The sequence below is a fragment of the Physeter macrocephalus genome, chromosome 4 (genome assembly GCF_002837175.3).
Source record: "Physeter macrocephalus isolate SW-GA chromosome 4, ASM283717v5, whole genome shotgun sequence".
In the NCBI taxonomy this organism is placed as follows: domain Eukaryota; kingdom Metazoa; phylum Chordata; class Mammalia; order Artiodactyla; family Physeteridae; genus Physeter; species Physeter macrocephalus.
Window position 1 is genome coordinate 88,354,923 of NC_041217.1, and position 17,953 is coordinate 88,372,875.

A 17,953-nucleotide genomic window follows, 5' to 3' on the forward strand; every position below is an offset into this window, starting at 1 on the left:
TATGTATGTCAATCCCAATCTCCCAGTTCATCACACCTCCCCTTTCCCCCCTTGGTGTCCATACGTTTGTTCTCTACATTTCTGCCTTAAGTTATGCAATTTTAAAATAATTCACATCCTTAGGTATTTCTGGTTTTCTTTCTTTTTTCTTCTAAAATGAGGTATCTTTTTGAAATCAATACTTTCATAGTTGCCAGGAGAAAAAAATTAAGTATAACATGTAAAGGAAACAAACTCTTTCAGACAAGCTCCTTGTCTTCTTTTTAAATGTCAGTTGGTGCCAGAGCACTGTGGTAGCTGTTTTAGATGCATTGTCTTACTAAATCTTCACAACACCCCCATAAGCCAGTGATGGTTTCTATTTTACAGACGGAAACTTGGAGAGGCTAAGTAACCAACCCAGGTTTGCCATGGCGGAGCTAGGATTTAGGTTCAGATCCACCTCATTCCAAAATCTTGGTCTTAGCTTTACACCAACTACCTGTACCTAATAAGGAACATGCTCCTTCTTATGAATCACTTCCCTCCAAACTATATGGGTGTCGTTTGGTTGGTTATACAGGGCACTCCTCTTAACCTAACTGACTTCGATTAAAGTCACATTTTAGTTGGAAGAAAAAGGGGTAAATTTAATACAGGATACTCTGCTTTTTCCTTTCCAATCTTGCAAATTCCAAATCAAATTACACCCCTTGCTTGTTAAAACCATTGGGAAGTTCCCTCTTCAGCACAACACATAATTTTCTCCTTTACATGGCATCAATCTGCTTGAAATTAGAGAGACTTGTATTAGAATTTTGGCATTTCACCTACCAGATGTGGGGACCTTGGGAAAGTTAGTTATGCTGAATCTCAGTTTATTCATCTACAAAATGGGGATCCCTAACTCATAGGCTTGCTGTGATAATTAAATATGATATTTAAAGGGTTTAGCCTATACCTATTTGCTGAATAAAGGACTGTCTGCAACACCAGAATAACTGATTTATAAGCAAGCCAAACCAATAATCTGAGGGAGAAAGGAGGGAGCAGGGAAGTACCCTGACCACCAGGTGTCACCACTGGCCCAGGAGAACTGGTCTAACTGCCAGAGTGGTGGGTGGGACTTTGCCACAGAACAGGGTAAGACTGTCATTTGCACCTACAGAACATTCAAGAATTGGCTTTGGACTTCAGCACCTTAAGAGCTGGTACAATATTTGCTCAACCATTCTGAGTTACAGTGTTCTCTTACCAATGTGTTAAAAATGACTGTGTAGATGTGTCATCATAGTTTAATCTAAAAAACTATCCTCAGCTGATTTTTTTTTTTTTTAATTCTGATCATCAGTATTGCTTCATACGTCCTTTGCTTTGGCCAACTAGACATTTACATTTTTTGGCTTTCATAGGCTTCAATATTGTCACTGCGTACAATTTTCTGGTCCCAATTCCACAACCCATGGACATTATTTCCTTTACATTATTAACAGGGATGACAGATAAAAGGAAAGCAGAATATTTTTTAGGGTAAAAATGAAGTCCATGAACAGCACATCTAAGCAAAATAAGCATTAACTATGAGCCTTATTCCTTGATCTCAGGAACTTAAAAGTTCATTTTTAAAAATTCCGTAAATTTTCTCTTTTCTTAAGGAACATTTACCCTAGGAGAGATCTGTCAACCTACAAATACCCCTGAAATGACTCAAGGAACACTACCACTCCTGACTGCATTCTGTAACCTGCCAACGACACTCCCTGAGACTGCCCAGGGGCTCATTTCAAAATGAGAGCAGGGCCTGGGGTCTCCTTCTGGTTCTAATTCCTCCCCACTGAGAGCCACTAGCGGTCACCTCAAGACGGGCAATTCAGTGCGTGTTAGCGCGTAACTGGACACGCAGCTCTGAGATGAGGCACAAACTGTTGTCCTGTCTGTGCCAGGGAACACTTGACTCAAGCCTGATCAGGCCTACCCCGGCCTCATCCTGGACTCCAGCGCCCTCCAGTAACCAACACGGAGAAGAAGAAAGGCTAAAAGCACAGGCTTCGGTTTAGAGCGGGCGCTCTTGGAACTCGAGCAGTTTGGGTTATTTTTGTTTTAACAACAGGTCAAGTTCCACTTTCCATCTCACAAATATGGAAAGGTCTAAAGAAACCAGAAGCATCCTCTCCCTTCTGACCATCGCTCCCATTCCAAGAGAATTTAGGAGGGAAGAGCAGTTACCAGGAACCATCTGGAATCACGAGCACAGGTGGCTTACCCCAGCCGAGAACCCATTTGGGAAGCACTTTGCGCAGATCGATACACTCCCGACCCATCTCAGACGGGTCCCTAGAGAAAGAAGAGCTCACGAGGCTGGCCGCCCTCCTGGAGCAAATGGGCCACGGAAAGAGATGCTGCCCATCCAACAAGCCCCTGAGGGGCAGGCGAGGGCGCAGCTGCTCGGGAGCAGCGGCCGGCGCGGCGGGCGCGTTACCTGGGGGACTCGGCGGTGAAGCTGCCGCCGTCCAGCAGCCGCATCTTGCAGAAGAGGACCCCGTTGACGAAGGGCACCGAGGAGAGCTCCTCGAGCTCGAAGTCCACCTTAAACTTAAACTTCTTCTTCTTCATCATCATGAGAGCCAGACGCCGACGAGCGGGGTGCGGGGGCGGCCCCAAGGGGCGCGCGGGCCGGCGCCGCCGGTTCAACTCGGCCGAGCCGCGGGCCCGCCCAGCCCCATGGCCGGGGCTGCGAGCTGCGCGTGGAGGCGCGGCCGGGGCCGGGGCCGCCGCCGCTGCCTCTTCTCGCGGCAGCCCTGGCCGGAGCGCGGCGGCGGCCGCTGAGCGGACCCCGCCCACCCACGGGGAGCGGTCGTGCTGCAGCTCGCCTGAGCGGTGGGCGCCCTTTCGGTGTGCAGCTTGCAGCCGACGCCGCCGCCCGTCTGGAAGGAGGGGAGGCGAAGCTCCGAGAACCGCCGCTGCCGCTGCCTCCGCCTCCTCAGCACCTCGGGGTCGGAGGCGCCCCCAGCGGCAGCGGCCAGCAGCGCACTGCCGGGCGGAAGCGGGAGGGCGGGAGTGGAGGTTCTGGGCGTTAGGGCGTCACGCCTCCCTGGGCTTAAAAAAAGACAAATCCTACCAAAAACGAACTTCCTTCTACAGCTTCCTCTCTGCCTTTCTTTCAGTTTTTGCTCCGCCCCCTTTCTTCCCCTTCCCCTCCACTGATATTTTTTCCCCTTGGGTTTGAGAGTCATGGGTTAATAGGGTTAATCAGAATCTCCACGACGTTGTTTTCGTCAAATGGAAATCCTAAAACTAAAATTTCTTTTAGGTACTCTAAATTCATGCGCCTCCTAATATAAAACGAGGAAGAACAAGGAAAGAATTAAAATGTGTTGAGGACTCAGGCACTGTACTGCTACGGGCGTTTTCTCTTGTTTTTTCTTTAATTCCTGTCATCCCGGATAAAAGAGTACAGACGGGATGAAACTAGTACCTTCTATTCTAAAATTTGTCTGTCTATACCGGGAACTGAAAAGCCTAAATATAAAGTCTCCATAGATGCATAGCAATTACCTGCACTCTATAGGCAGGTAGGTGTATGTTGTTACAATGTATGTTGCCTACTTGTTTACATAATGTTAGTGTTTTCAGTCTGAGTTATAACCCTCTCCGTAATCTCTCTGAAAGGCTGCCGTTGAAGAGAGTCTCGTTCCCAGTTCACTCATTTATTCATGCATTCATTCACATAAAATTTTTTTAATCGCCTAAAATGTTAGTCACTGTCTAGACCCAATGATTTATTTTAAAAAACTGCAAAAACCAGAAAAACCCTGACCTCAAGAATTTTACGATTTAGTGAGAGAGACATATACAAATCTGTCGTTAAAAAACAAACCTAGCATGTGTGTTTGTTTAGAGTGAAGAAGCAGTTTGTCTGGAACTCAGAAAAAGCAGCAATTAATTGAAGTTAACCAGTGTTCTAAATTTCAAAGAATGAATAGGATTTGGGACAAGGTAGGGTGTAGGAGGTGGGGAGGTGTTCCAGGTGGAGGAAATGAAGGTAAAGACCCAGGGACAGAGTTTAGGAGTTTGGAGCTGGGGGTTTGGTAGTGAATATAGCTGGTTGGCCAGCAGGACAAGGGGAAGAGGCAGTGAGAAGAGTTAAACGGGACTTTGAGGTTTGTAACTTGGAAAACTAGTTAGATGGCTGGAAGCAGGAGGAGGGCAGGTTGGAAATGGAAGCGATAGTGAACCTTTATTTGAACTGGGAGACATCCAGGGAGAGAAGGGCAGCCTTAGCTCAGGGGAGAGGTTAAGACTGAATATATGCATTTGGGATTTAGAGCATTTTCTCTGATGGCTGAAGTCCCAAGAATGGATAAAAATGAGTTACTCTGAAGAATATTTAATGGGTAGATGGAGGAAGAGGAGCTTGTGAAGGCACCTGAGAACAAAGAGAGAAAGAGGAGATCAAGGAAGATAAAAGGCCTGGAAGCCAAGAAAGAGTTTAATCATTTAACATTCGTATTTATTAATACGTACTGTGTGCCAGGCACTGTGCTGGGGACTAGAGATACAAATGAACAAGACACACAGGGGTTATAATACAGATACGCAAACAGATCAATTAGAGAGGGGAGAGAGAGAGGTAGGTCTATGATCTATGGAGAGTAGAGGAGGGTAGTCTGTATTGCTGCGGAACAATCCTGGAGGATTTGGACTGGAAAGAAGCTATTAAATTGAAGTTCTAGGAGGTCATTGGTAATCTTGGCAAGAGAAGCCTCCATAAAAGGTGATGGCAAAGTAAGATTAAAATGGTCTTGTAAGCAGATAGGGTAGGGGTTCCCTGGAGAAAAAGAACCAGGCATGGTTTTCTTGACATAAGAGAAGCCGGTTTTGGCGCCATTTTGGGATCTAAGCCTGGAGACAATAATTGCCCTTGAACAGGTGTCAGTAATTAATGATCTTAAGGGAAGTGAGGGAATGCAGGACAAAGGGAAAGAAGTCAAGTAACAATAGTTCAGCAATAAAACAGAGTCCCAGTTCCTCCTCAAGGGATATACATTACAATCTGATACTTATTTTTGAGTTCTGCAGGCACTAAGGCCCCTCACCCAGGTGGAGGACGGTAACTACATGCTGAGACCCCAGACTGATCAGAACCTAAGGAATGATGACTTTTTCTGGCTTGGACCAACTAAAGCCTGGGCTCTGTCCACGTTTGCCCCAATTCTGTGCTGAATTCTCCTCTGTTCAAGCCCCTTCATGAATATGCATGTACCCTTAGCTTAAAGTTTCACCAGTTTTGCTGTGGGGGAGACACTGCTTTGGGAAAGATCCCCGGTATTCTCCTTACTTGTTGCAAGTAATAAATCCTTCCTTCTCTTTCTGTCTTTTGGCTCAACACCCACCAAGAGGCAAACCCAGTTTTGGGGTAACAATCTGGGAAGTGAATGGTAGGTAGTCATGAGGGGTAGGTGACTAAATTTTTTTTTTCTGATTTTTGTCAGTGAATGAAAAGAGAAAGGACAGTAGCTAGAGGAGGAGGGTTCAAGCTTTTTCAATGACATTCAGGAACTATCCAAGATTTACTGAGTGCTTAATATGTGCCAAGCACCTTGATAAGTCCTAGAGATCTAAGATGCAGTCTCTGTGCGGAATCTTAGGGTCTATCGGAGGACACAGGTAAGTAAGCAGGCAGTTGTGGTACAGTGTAGCATTGAATTCGATCTTTACATGACAGTGGGTTAATAGAGGCTGCTGGGGGAATACAATACGTTTAACTGGGATAAGTAGGGTTGTGGAAAACTTTCTGGGCTTATGTCTGAATGGCGAGAGTGGGGGTGGAGAGCAGTCTCCAGGAAGAAGGTACTGTGTGTGCAAAGGCTCAGAGGAAGAGAGACCATGCTGCAGGAGGAACTGAAAGTAGTTCAGTCTGGCTGCAACTTAGAGTGGGGTGTGGTGAAGCGAATATAATAGGGAGCCTTTGAAGTTTTAAAACAGGAATGATCTACTCAGATTTGAAGTATATAAAATCTCCAGTTTCAGTAAAACTGAAGGAAGGGAGTCTAGTATTCTTTTTTTAGTCTCGTGGTTTGATTATTAAACAGCGTGTAAGAGTCAAGATCCAGGCAAGAAACAGACATCATACTCAGTGTTTAAATGAGGAAATTTTAATGAAAGGATTCTTTACGGAACTGCAGAGTAAGGAACCCATAGTCTGGTGGGGAGTTGAAAGGAGGGGGGATAAATATCCTGACCTCTCTCACCTCCTGCTTTCTGATCTCCTGCTGGTACCTCGCATGATCTAAAACCAACCAAAGCGAGAGGGCAAAGGAACCTGGAAGATGCAGCTGGTAGAGGATGGCCTCCTGAGGCACAGAAGGGTGGAGAGTGATGGAGTTTAGGGGACAGAAAGCTACCAGCGCACGCCCGATTCAGCCAGGGTTCCCTGTAGAAACCTGAAACAAAGGGATATCAGTCAGGCAATATAGTGCTTCTGAAACCTTTGGAAGGGCTGGTGGAGTAGAAGTCAACAGACTATTGAATTCAAGTCACATCATTTGTGGCAAACATTATCAGATGCCACTAATATCTGGTCCTTCTTTACTTCTTGGGCATATGGGAGTTTACATTTCCCAATCCCCTTGCAGTTCAGTAGGGCCATGTGACTAGCTCCAGCCAATAAAATGTGAGAAGTAATAATGTCATTTCCAGGATGAGACAGTGACAAGCTTTTGAGCAGTTCTCTAGACTTTCTCTTCCCTGCTGCAATTATCATGGAGGAAACCTTGTGTTAAGATGTGGTAGCCACAAGACTGAAGCAGCCCAGATCACTGAGTCAGCCCCTGGAGAACAACTGCCCACAGCATCAATAAACTTTTGTCCCCCAGTTTTAATGAGATATAATCGACATGTAACATTGTATTAGTCCAGGATGTACAACATAATGATTTGATATAGGTATACATTGTGAAATGATTAACATAATAAGTTTAGTTAACATCAATCACCTCACATGGTTACAAATTTTGTGTTTGCGTGTTGAGAACTTTTAAGATCTACTTTCTTAGCAACTTTCAAATACACAATACAGTAAATCTATAGTCACCATACTGTACATTACATCCCCAGAACTTATTTCTCTTATAAGTGGAAGTTTGTACCTCTTGACCCCCCTTCACCCATTTTGCCTAGCCCTCCATCCCTTGCCTCTGTCATCTACCAATCTGTTCTCTGTATCTGTGGTTTTTTTTTTTTCACATATAAGTGAGCTCATATGGTATATGTCTTTCTCTGTCTGACTTATTTCACTTAGCATAATGCCCTCAGTGTTCATCCATGTTGCTGCAAATAGCAAAATGTCCTTCTTTTATATGGTCGAATTATATCTATATATAACATTTTCTTTATCCATTCATCCATTGGTGGACACTTAGTTTCTTTCTATGAGTTGGCTATTATAAATAATGCCGCAATGAACACGTGAGTGCAGATATCTCTTGAGGATGGTGATTTTCTTTCCTTCGATACAGTATATACCCAGAAGTGGGCTTGCTGGATCATACGGTAGATCTATTTTTAATTTTTTGAGGAAACTCCATACTGTTTTCTGAAGTGGCTGTATCAATTTACATTCCCACCAACCGTGTACAAGGGTTCCCTTTTCTCTACATCCTCGCCAGCACTTGTTATTTCTTTTCTTATTGATAATAGCCATTCTAATAAGTGTGAGGTGATATTTCACTGTGGTTTTGATTTGCATTTCCCTGATGGTTAGTGATGATGAGCACCTTTTCATGTACCTGTTGGCCACGTGTATGTCTTCTTTGGAAAAATGTCTATTTGATTCCTCTGCCCGCTGTTTTTTTTGGCCGTGCCTCACACCTTGTGAGATCTTAGTTCCCCGACCAGGGATTGAACCCAGTCCCCAGCAGTGAAAGCACCGAGTCCTAACCACTGGTCTGCCAGGGAATTCTCCCTCTGCTCATTTTAAAATTGGATTTTTGTTGTTGTTGTTGTTTGCTATTGAGTTGTATGAGTTCTTTATATATTTTGGATATTGACACCTTATCAGATATATGATTTGCAAATATTTTCTCCCATTCCGTAGGTTGCCTTTTCATTTTGTTGATGGTTTCCTTTGCTGTGCATGCAGTTAACTTTTGTCAGTGAGAAAGAAACTTTTGTTGTATTAAGCCACTGAGGTTTGGGGGATTGCTTGTTACTAAAGCATTAGGCTAGCCTATTCTGACTAATTTACAATGTAGCTGGGATGAGAAACTGACAATAGGACACTGCTGCTGCTGTTGCCACCACCATGGAGCCCATATGAAGGGTCTAGATGCCACAAACATGTCATCACACCTTGCTTGCAAGGTGCTCTGTACTTCAAAGAAAAGGAAATAAGATTGAAAAAGCTTTTGAGCACCCACTTGCCACAGCAGCTGGAAGATAGCCTGAATTTCACTTGCACCTATTTTTTTCATAAGTGCATCTATTTGGCTGACCTTATTTGCATCTAGAATTCAAGTGGCAAGGGAGTCTGAGGAATATAATTTTTAGCTTTCCAACTTCTTCAAATAGAATAATGGAATACAAATTGAGGCAGCAGATCTAAATATCTACCCCAATACCTATAATAAATTTCCTCAAAGGCAGGGATGGTTTGCTAATCATCTTTGTATCTCTTGTATCTAGCCCAATACCTGGCATTAGTGGGTATTCAGTAAGTGTTTCTTGAAATGATATGAATTTATGGACCAATCCTAAGTGCTTTACTTCTCAGGTAAAACGATAAAGGTGCTAGTCAGGTGCTAAGACTACTTGTAATAGAGATTTGACAGATCTTGTACCCTCTACTGTGAGAAGGAAGTATAAGTGGTCTCCAACTAAGAGGAGTGGGCAGAAGAAAAAGTAACCATACCAAACAGTTAGAGAATAGTTATGTAAGTTAAAGTTAGGTTCAACTCCAGATAAAAGAAAACTCAAAACAATAGTGGCTTAAATATGACAGAAGCTCATTTCTTTCTTAATTGAGTAAAGACAGGAGGTAAAGAGTCCAGAGCTGGTAGGAGAGCTCCATGATCATCAGGAACCCAAGCTCTGTTGCTCCATCATCCTTAACATGGGGTTTTTACCCTATGGTCTAAGACAGCTGCTCTAGCCCCAGGCATTTCTCAATTCCAGCCAGCAAGAAGATGCAAGTCATGCTCAGAAGGAAGAAAGGTATGCTCCCTCCCTTTAAGAATACTTCCTGGAATATGCACGCTCTACCTTTACTTACATTCCATTGGCCAATGGAATGTGATCAGAAGTGATGGCAACAATTCCAGGCCTGGCCCATAAAACCTCCCACATGTGGTCCTCCCTCTCTTCTGGCATCTACTGCTTGGAATTTGATGTCAAGGGAAACTTTTGAAGTTACATGTTGAAGATGACAGAGCCTGTATAAGCCTGGGTCCCTAGGTGAATTGTATGGCAAAGGGTTGTTCTCTCGCTCCTCCACCCCTAATCAGGAACACTAATATTGAACTGTTATGTGACCAAGAAACAAACTTTTACTGTGACTTTTTGAGGTTTGTTTGTCACAACAGCTAGGTTTACCTTAATTCAGAAATTGTTACAGAGGTAGAGTGCTATTGTAGAAATCTAAAACTAGTCAGACAGGCAGTGGGCAACAAGGAAACTTATTAGGGGCTGGAAAATGGAAACCCATGGCAAGACGTTTGGTGAAAGAGTTGCCTGTGATAATTCAGAAGGCAAATAAGGTGCCTACAAAGCACATGGCTCTAGAAGAGGTTGGAAGTTATGTCTACTGGCTGCATTTAGCAAGATATTAGAAAATGAGATGAGCTCATGCAATAATGAGTAGGTTTGCAAGCATAAATGAAGAGGAATATAGAGAGTACAGCAATTTGGAGACTCAAGGGACTGGAAAAACCTACTGCTCTGTACTTCAAAGAATAATTGAGTTGTATGAGTTCTTTATATATTTTGGATATTGACACCTTATCAGATATATGATTTGCAAATATTTTCTCCCATTCCGTAGGTTGCCTTTTCATTTTGTTGATGGTTTCCTTTGCTGTGCATGCAGTTAACTTTTGTCAGTGAGAAAGAAACTTTTGTTGTATTAAGCCACTGAGGTTTGGGGGATTGCTTGTTACTAAAGCATTAGGCTAGCCTATTCTGACTAATTTACAATGTAGCTGGGATGAGAAACTGACAATAGGACACTGCTGCTGCTGTTGCCACCACCATGGAGCCCATATGAAGGGTCTAGATGCCACAAACATGTCATCACACCTTGCTTGCAAGGTGCTCTGTACTTCAAAGAAAAGGAAATAAGATTGAAAAAGCTTTTGAGCACCCACTTGCCACAGCAGCTGGAAGATAGCCTGAATTTCACTTGCACCTATTTTTTTCATAAGTGCATCTATTTGGCTGACCTTATTTGCATCTAGAATTCAAGTGGCAAGGGAGTCTGAGGAATATAATTTTTAGCTTTCCAACTTCTTCAAATAGAATAATGGAATACAAATTGAGGCAGCAGATCTAAATATCTACCCCAATACCTATAATAAATTTCCTCAAAGGCAGGGATGGTTTGCTAATCATCTTTGTATCTCTTGTATCTAGCCCAATACCTGGCATTAGTGGGTATTCAGTAAGTGTTTCTTGAAATGATATGAATTTATGGACCAATCCTAAGTGCTTTACTTCTCAGGTAAAACGATAAAGGTGCTAGTCAGGTGCTAAGACTACTTGTAATAGAGATTTGACAGATCTTGTACCCTCTACTGTGAGAAGGAAGTATAAGTGGTCTCCAACTAAGAGGAGTGGGCAGAAGAAAAAGTAACCATACCAAACAGTTAGAGAATAGTTATGTAAGTTAAAGTTAGGTTCAACTCCAGATAAAAGAAAACTCAAAACAATAGTGGCTTAAATATGACAGAAGCTCATTTCTTTCTTAATTGAGTAAAGACAGGAGGTAAAGAGTCCAGAGCTGGTAGGAGAGCTCCATGATCATCAGGAACCCAAGCTCTGTTGCTCCATCATCCTTAACATGGGGTTTTTACCCTATGGTCTAAGACAGCTGCTCTAGCCCCAGGCATTTCTCAATTCCAGCCAGCAAGAAGATGCAAGTCATGCTCAGAAGGAAGAAAGGTATGCTCCCTCCCTTTAAGAATACTTCCTGGAATATGCACGCTCTACCTTTACTTACATTCCATTGGCCAATGGAATGTGATCAGAAGTGATGGCAACAATTCCAGGCCTGGCCCATAAAACCTCCCACATGTGGTCCTCCCTCTCTTCTGGCATCTACTGCTTGGAATTTGATGTCAAGGGAAACTTTTGAAGTTACATGTTGAAGATGACAGAGCCTGTATAAGCCTGGGTCCCTAGGTGAATTGTATGGCAAAGGGTTGTTCTCTCGCTCCTCCACCCCTAATCAGGAACACTAATATTGAACTGTTATGTGACCAAGAAACAAACTTTTACTGTGACTTTTTGAGGTTTGTTTGTCACAACAGCTAGGTTTACCTTAATTCAGAAATTGTTACAGAGGTAGAGTGCTATTGTAGAAATCTAAAACTAGTCAGACAGGCAGTGGGCAACAAGGAAACTTATTAGGGGCTGGAAAATGGAAACCCATGGCAAGACGTTTGGTGAAAGAGTTGCCTGTGATAATTCAGAAGGCAAATAAGGTGCCTACAAAGCACATGGCTCTAGAAGAGGTTGGAAGTTATGTCTACTGGCTGCATTTAGCAAGATATTAGAAAATGAGATGAGCTCATGCAATAATGAGTAGGTTTGCAAGCATAAATGAAGAGGAATATAGAGAGTACAGCAATTTGGAGACTCAAGGGACTGGAAAAACCTACTGCTCTGTACTTCAAAGAATAGGAAATAAGATTGAAAAAGCTTTTGGATAAAAAGGGCCCATTAAAACTCAGCCATGCAGCAAAGATTAGATTTAGGGTGTGGCCTTCACATTTAAGTCTGATGGACATTTTTTTTTTTTTTTTTTTTTCAGTACGCGGGCCTCTCACTGTTGTGGCCTCTCCTGCTGCGGAGTACAGGCTCCGGATGCGCAGGCCCAGTGGCCATGGCTCACGGGCCCAGCCGCTCCGCGGCATGTGGGATCCTCCCGGACCCGGGCACTTGCATCGGCAGGCGGACTCTCAATCACTGCGCCACCAGGGAAGCCCTGATGGACTTTTTAGTTGAGAGGAAGAGAAGCATGGGGTGAAAAAGCAAAGAAATAAATTAGGATCAAGAATTATCTCTAGGAAAGAACTTTAGTGTTATTGGCATTATGGAACTGACTGGATGCAGATAGATCAGAAGTCTTTCAATTTCTGAGGGACTGTATTGCTAAAGAAATCAGGAGCCTGTATTAAAAGCTGTACTTTCCTCAAGGAAGTCATGATTCCCTACACCCACTTCACATGTGGGCTTAGAGGAAAAACTCCCAGAGGGCAGAGTCAGTGACCACAGAGGACAATGTACAAGGGGAAGGGGGCTCCTTGCAGAAAAGAGTAATATGGTCTAGCCTAGGAGCTTCTGCCACTGCCAGTTCAGGGCCATCACAAAGCCTCCATGCAGAATTTCATCTTTGCAGTGGGCCAGTGTCTCCCTTTCTCCCCTGTCCCACCTGGAAGTATCTACTGCAATACATTTGTTCCATCATTATATACTGGGTGTGATTGGGGAAGATATCTTATTAGTCCATAGGTCACAATGAGTTTCTCATCCTTGACAGTATCGACGTGTTGGACCAGACAATTCTTTGGGGTGGGGGTGGGTCTGTCCTGTGAATTGTACAACGTTTAGCAGCATCCCTGGCCTCTACCCACTAGATGCCAGTAGCATCTTCCTCCTTCCCAGCTGTGACAATCAAAAATTTCTCTAGAACTTGCCTAATGTTTCCTGGGGGACAAAAATCACCTGTGGTTGAGAATCACTAGGTCACAAGATGATGTGGAATTATATCCAGACCTGATGGAGAAGCCCATGTGGTTACCTGGAGATCCTGTACTTTGAACTTGATGAAGTAACTGAGTGAGATTTTAGATTATCTCTCTTGGGGATTATCTATTTGGGGAAAAAGGGTGAAATGGATATCTTATGACCAAATGGTGGGACTATGGCATAGAGTGCTAGGCCACCACCAAACCTGTTTTCTCTTCTTCCTGAGTACACAGATTATATTTTCCAATCTCCTTTGCAATTAGGTGCTGCTGCAAGCCTGAGTTCCAGCCAATGAAATGCATGCATCTTCCAGGCCTAGTCCATACAAAACTCCCGCGTGTGATTCTTTCACTCTTCCCCCATCTGATGGCTGAATGTTGATGTTAAGATCTCCTTGGAAGCCAAGTGCTGAAGATGAGAAAGGCTCTATCAGCCTGGGTGTTTCTATTAGCAGCTTATAGCAGAGTCCCTCACTCACTCTCCCAAACCCACTGACCAAGGTATTGGTCTGTAAAGTGAGTGAGAAATTAGCATTTAATTTTTTGTGTGATTTTAAAAATTATTTTTAAAAATTGTGGTAAAATACATATAACATACCATTTACCATCTTAACCATTTTTAAGTGTACAGTTCAGTGATATGAAGTATATTCACATGTTGTACAACCATCACCACCATTCACCTACAGAACTTTTCTGTCATCACAAACTGAAACTCTTTGTCCATTAAATAATATCTCCCTCCCTATGTTCCTGTCCCCCAGCCTCTGGCCACCACCATTCTACTTTCTGTATCTATGAATTTGACTATTCTAGGTACCTCATATGAATGGAATCATACAGTATTTGTCCTTTGGTGAGTGGCTTATTTCACTGCACTTAGTTTTTAAAACCACTTAAATTTGGGGTGTGTTTGTTGTACCAGCAAGTATTATATACTCTGTGCCTGGAACAAAGTATATCCTCAAATAAATGTTTGCTGAATGAATGAATATTCAACTATTGTCGTTAATTTGAGACATTTGTTTAGAATATTATGATACATTTAATTTGTAAATTGTACTGTTTTAGAGTTATATAAAAGTTATAAGATCTAATTTGATGTTTAAAATACATTTATGAAATCTTATAATAATTTAAATTAACATTGGGAGTTCATGGCTTTTTTTCCTATATGTTATTCATTTTTGGGAAGCACTCCTATACTGGGTTGTTTGCAAAAGCATATATTCTAAGAATGGTAAATCAAATACTTGCCTTAATTTTCCATTGTCTAAAACTGAACTATACTAGCTTTATTGAGGAATGATTATAGGAGAATGACATAGGAGTTTGAATAATAACATTCCCAGCCAAGCGAAATCTTTTTAATTTCACATCAGAGGAAATATGGCAATAAAAACACATCCTCCTTTTTTGGTTCTGTAGTTAAATAAGAACGTTATTGACACCTAAGTACTGACATTTAGTTGTCTTGAATACTAGTCTGCCTGGATAAAAGGATAAAAGCTTTCAGTGAAAGAACAAGATTACTTTCTGAGGCGCCTCCTTTAATTCTGAAACTTGATCTCTTCAGTACTTCTTTTTACCTTCTTTCAAATTTCTATGGAAAGATAGTAAATTTCCTTTGTGATTCTTAAAAACAAACACTAGATTGTACACTTTTCTATCAGAAACCACAATGTTTATTCAACAACTTCTTTCCAGTCGGGACATAACTAGAGTGGATTAAGAAGTGTTCTTTCACTGGGCGAGTGTGATAGCCTAAGTGCCCTAGACTGATAGCATTTGGGGGATCCTTAAATTTTGATTTGGTCCTTCCTTTCCATGTCTCCTTCATAGTCTAATGTAAGGGTAGCCATGGGAATGATTATTTCCTTACCTCTTTATAATTATTCCTATTGGGCAGAACCAGATTTCTCTTTCCAGAGAACAGTAAATACTAATTTCATAAACAAATAGATTATGGAAGTTGTAGAAAATGAGGCTCTTTCTCTAAGAGCATTTTAGAAATTACTGAAGCTCTCAAAAGCAGGTGAGAAAATCTTCTAAGAATTCAAGCCAAGTCAACCTTGAATCTCAAATCTGAACAAACCTTATTAATTTGTTGACTTAGATCCAAGTAGTTTTTATAAATTAGTAAACCAAAGAGGATGCTTTAAAGAAATGAAACCAAAAAGCAACCATTAAACCAGAACCGATTCTATGCATTTTCTAATTAAATTGGCACAATAGAATATTATAATATTTTGTGTAGCTAGGCACCTGGAAAGCATTTTTTAAATTAGTGTTATTTTCTCCTTTACACCAGAGGTACAGAGAACTTCTTGTTTATAACACCTGTAAATTGATCAATTACAATACAAAAGTTAAATAGCTTCTATGGCAATCATAAGATAAAGACCACGCTTCTCATAATATCACTAGCCCTAAGTTAGAATGAATCAGAGTTGCGACTTAACAACAATGAACACTGACTTAGGAGTTCCAGGTTTTAATCCCAGTTCTGCTTCTGATGATTTAATTTTGAGCAGGTGACAACTTCCATTAGCTCATTTTGTTCTGCAAAATGAGGGAAATAGTCTAGACCAGCACAGTCCAATAGAACTTTCTGCAATGATGGAAATATTCTCTGTTCTGTTCAATATGGCAGTCACTAGCCACATGTGGTTACTGAACACTTGACATATGGCTGGTATGATTAAGGAATTGAATTTTAAATTTTATTTAATTATGAGTAATTTAAATAGCTACATGTGGCTAATGGCTGCCATATTGGGTGTCAGAGGTCTAGACTAGCTCTCACTCACTCAGCAAGCATCTGAGTGCCTACAATCTGCCAAACATCAGGCTACCTGGGGAAGGTGGGTCATCACAATGTCTTTGCCTTCAAGGAGTTAACATGGAGAAAAGCTAAATAAATACTTGCTAATACTGTGCTTCAATAAACATATGCAAAAGCACAGTGTACAGATAGAGGAAGGAGAAATTAACAGAAGGCAAATCATCTCTAAGATCCTCTCCAGCTCTAAAATTATATTAATTAAATTCAACAAATATTTACTGAGCACCTGTTTTCTGTCCAGCTCATTATTGGCTTGATTTCTGAGTACAGCATTATTACTCAGAGTTAGTTGCTGACAAATTCTATCAGCACTCTTACTTTGTAGATTCATTCATTCAATATTTAGTGACTGTTTCTCTATGTACTAAGCTCTTTGCTGGGCATGTGTGAAAAAAATGAATTTGATGATGTTTTAAAGGTGATCTCAAAAGTTTAGAGTAAAACAAAAACAGACTTTGACTCTATTTTTCAGGAAATAAATCACCAGGTGATGGGTTTGGTTATATTTGGATTGATGGTGTTTCAATTCAATTCAATTTTATATTTGTTGGCCTAAATATGAACTGATGATATTTCAAATGTTATTTCAACTACCTAGAGCCAAATCAGCAGCATCGGCTAGTATTAATAATAAACAAATTAGAAATGAAAGGATTAGGCATGTTTGTCCATTAAAAACTCCTCGTAAAATTTTGCATCAGTTAGAATAAATACTCTGAGTAGATATTTCTCAGAAAAGATTATTTTATATTATTACCTAGATATAAATATTTATTCATTTCCAATGTTCTTTTTTTTTAACTGGTGTCTAGCTATAATATCATTCAGTATTTTTCTGTGCATTAGATCATGTCTTCTTTTACATGAAACTTGTACTTGCCTTAAATGCCTCCTGTTTATTGGATTTATTTATTTATTTATTTATTCAATTCTTATTTGTTTAGTTGACCAAAATGCAAATATTCAATTCCAGGATACAAGAGCAAATAAGAGTTGGATCTTCTCAAGGAGTTGAGAGTAGGGAAAATAAAACAGAAGAAAGTTGAGAAAGAGGCATTTACATAACTACCAGTGTACCTCAGAAGAAGCAGTTACTTCCAGATGAGACATTAAGAGAAGGCTTTGTGGAGGATGTGGCATCAGGCTGGACCTTGAGCCTTGAAGGAAGTGTAGGATCTGCAAATGCAGAGGAGGAAGGAAAGGCATTTCCGACTTGAGCCAATAGAGAGAGGCAGGAAAGCCCGAAGTTAGGGAGGAGAAGAGTCTGAGTTGAAACAAAGGAAAAAGTAGCTATGAAAAGGAGTAGAAAAAAACAGGTTGGAAACATAGACTGCGGCCAGAACTTGGTTTTAACTGCTAGGCTGGCTAGTCTAGACTTTATTTTGTAGATTGTGAAGTATTTGAGCAAGGGAATGAAAAATCAGAGTTGTTCATTAGGAACATTAATCTGACAGGCATGTTTAAGATAGATTGGGCTAGAGAGAGGCTAATGCAAGGGCCAGTTAGAAGGCTAGTTATTACAACAGTGCAGACAATAGGTTATGAGGCTCTGAGTTAGGATATTAGCAGAGTCGTTAGGAAAGAGAAGACTCACGAGAGGTTATGGTAAAGCTAGAATCAATAGGCCCTGGCAACTCATTGCATATGGTGATGGAATAAGGAAAGAAGTTAAAAAAATTCATTGCTGATCGATCTTTAATTGGCAGAGGTTTCTAAGCCTTTAATTCTAAATTTCTCTGCTACTTCTTACCTCTCACATAGTCAAGTACTGTTCTGTTCATCCTAATACATGTTTATTGGTTATGATTTTTAAAATTCCTTTATAATGTGAAAAAGGTCTGTTTTCTCTACCTTATCAATTTAAGCCTTGCGAATCTGTATTTCTCTTATTTCATATGTTTGCTGATATCATTAGTTATTCCATAATAGTAAAATTCCATTATAACAATATTATCAGCATTTATTGAGCACTTACTATGTACTAGCCATTGTTCTAGTCTAAGCACCTTCATTTATTCATTTATTTAAACCTCACTGTTCAGTGAGGTAGATATTATTCTTCTACTTTACAGATGAAGAAAGTGAGGAACAGGGAGATTAAGCAACTTTCTCAAGGTCACACAGTCAGTAAGTGGCAGAACCCTTGTCCCCTGGGGTTTCCTAGATGAGG

The 17,953-nt window shown here is 41.2% G+C and overlaps 1 protein-coding gene across 1 annotated transcript in view; it reads right to left on the reverse strand.

The window, feature by feature from the left end:
- EEIG2 (EEIG family member 2) overlaps positions 1 to 2,640 on the reverse strand; it is a 104,692-nt gene extending 102,052 nt beyond the window's left edge. The window contains exon 1 of the mRNA XM_024119875.2: positions 2,459 to 2,640. Within this exon, the coding sequence (XP_023975643.1) occupies positions 2,459 to 2,598 (140 nt within the window). The 5' untranslated portion in view covers positions 2,599 to 2,640. The remainder of the gene's footprint in view (positions 1 to 2,458) is intronic.
- Positions 2,641 to 17,953: the final 15,313 nt, after the last annotated feature.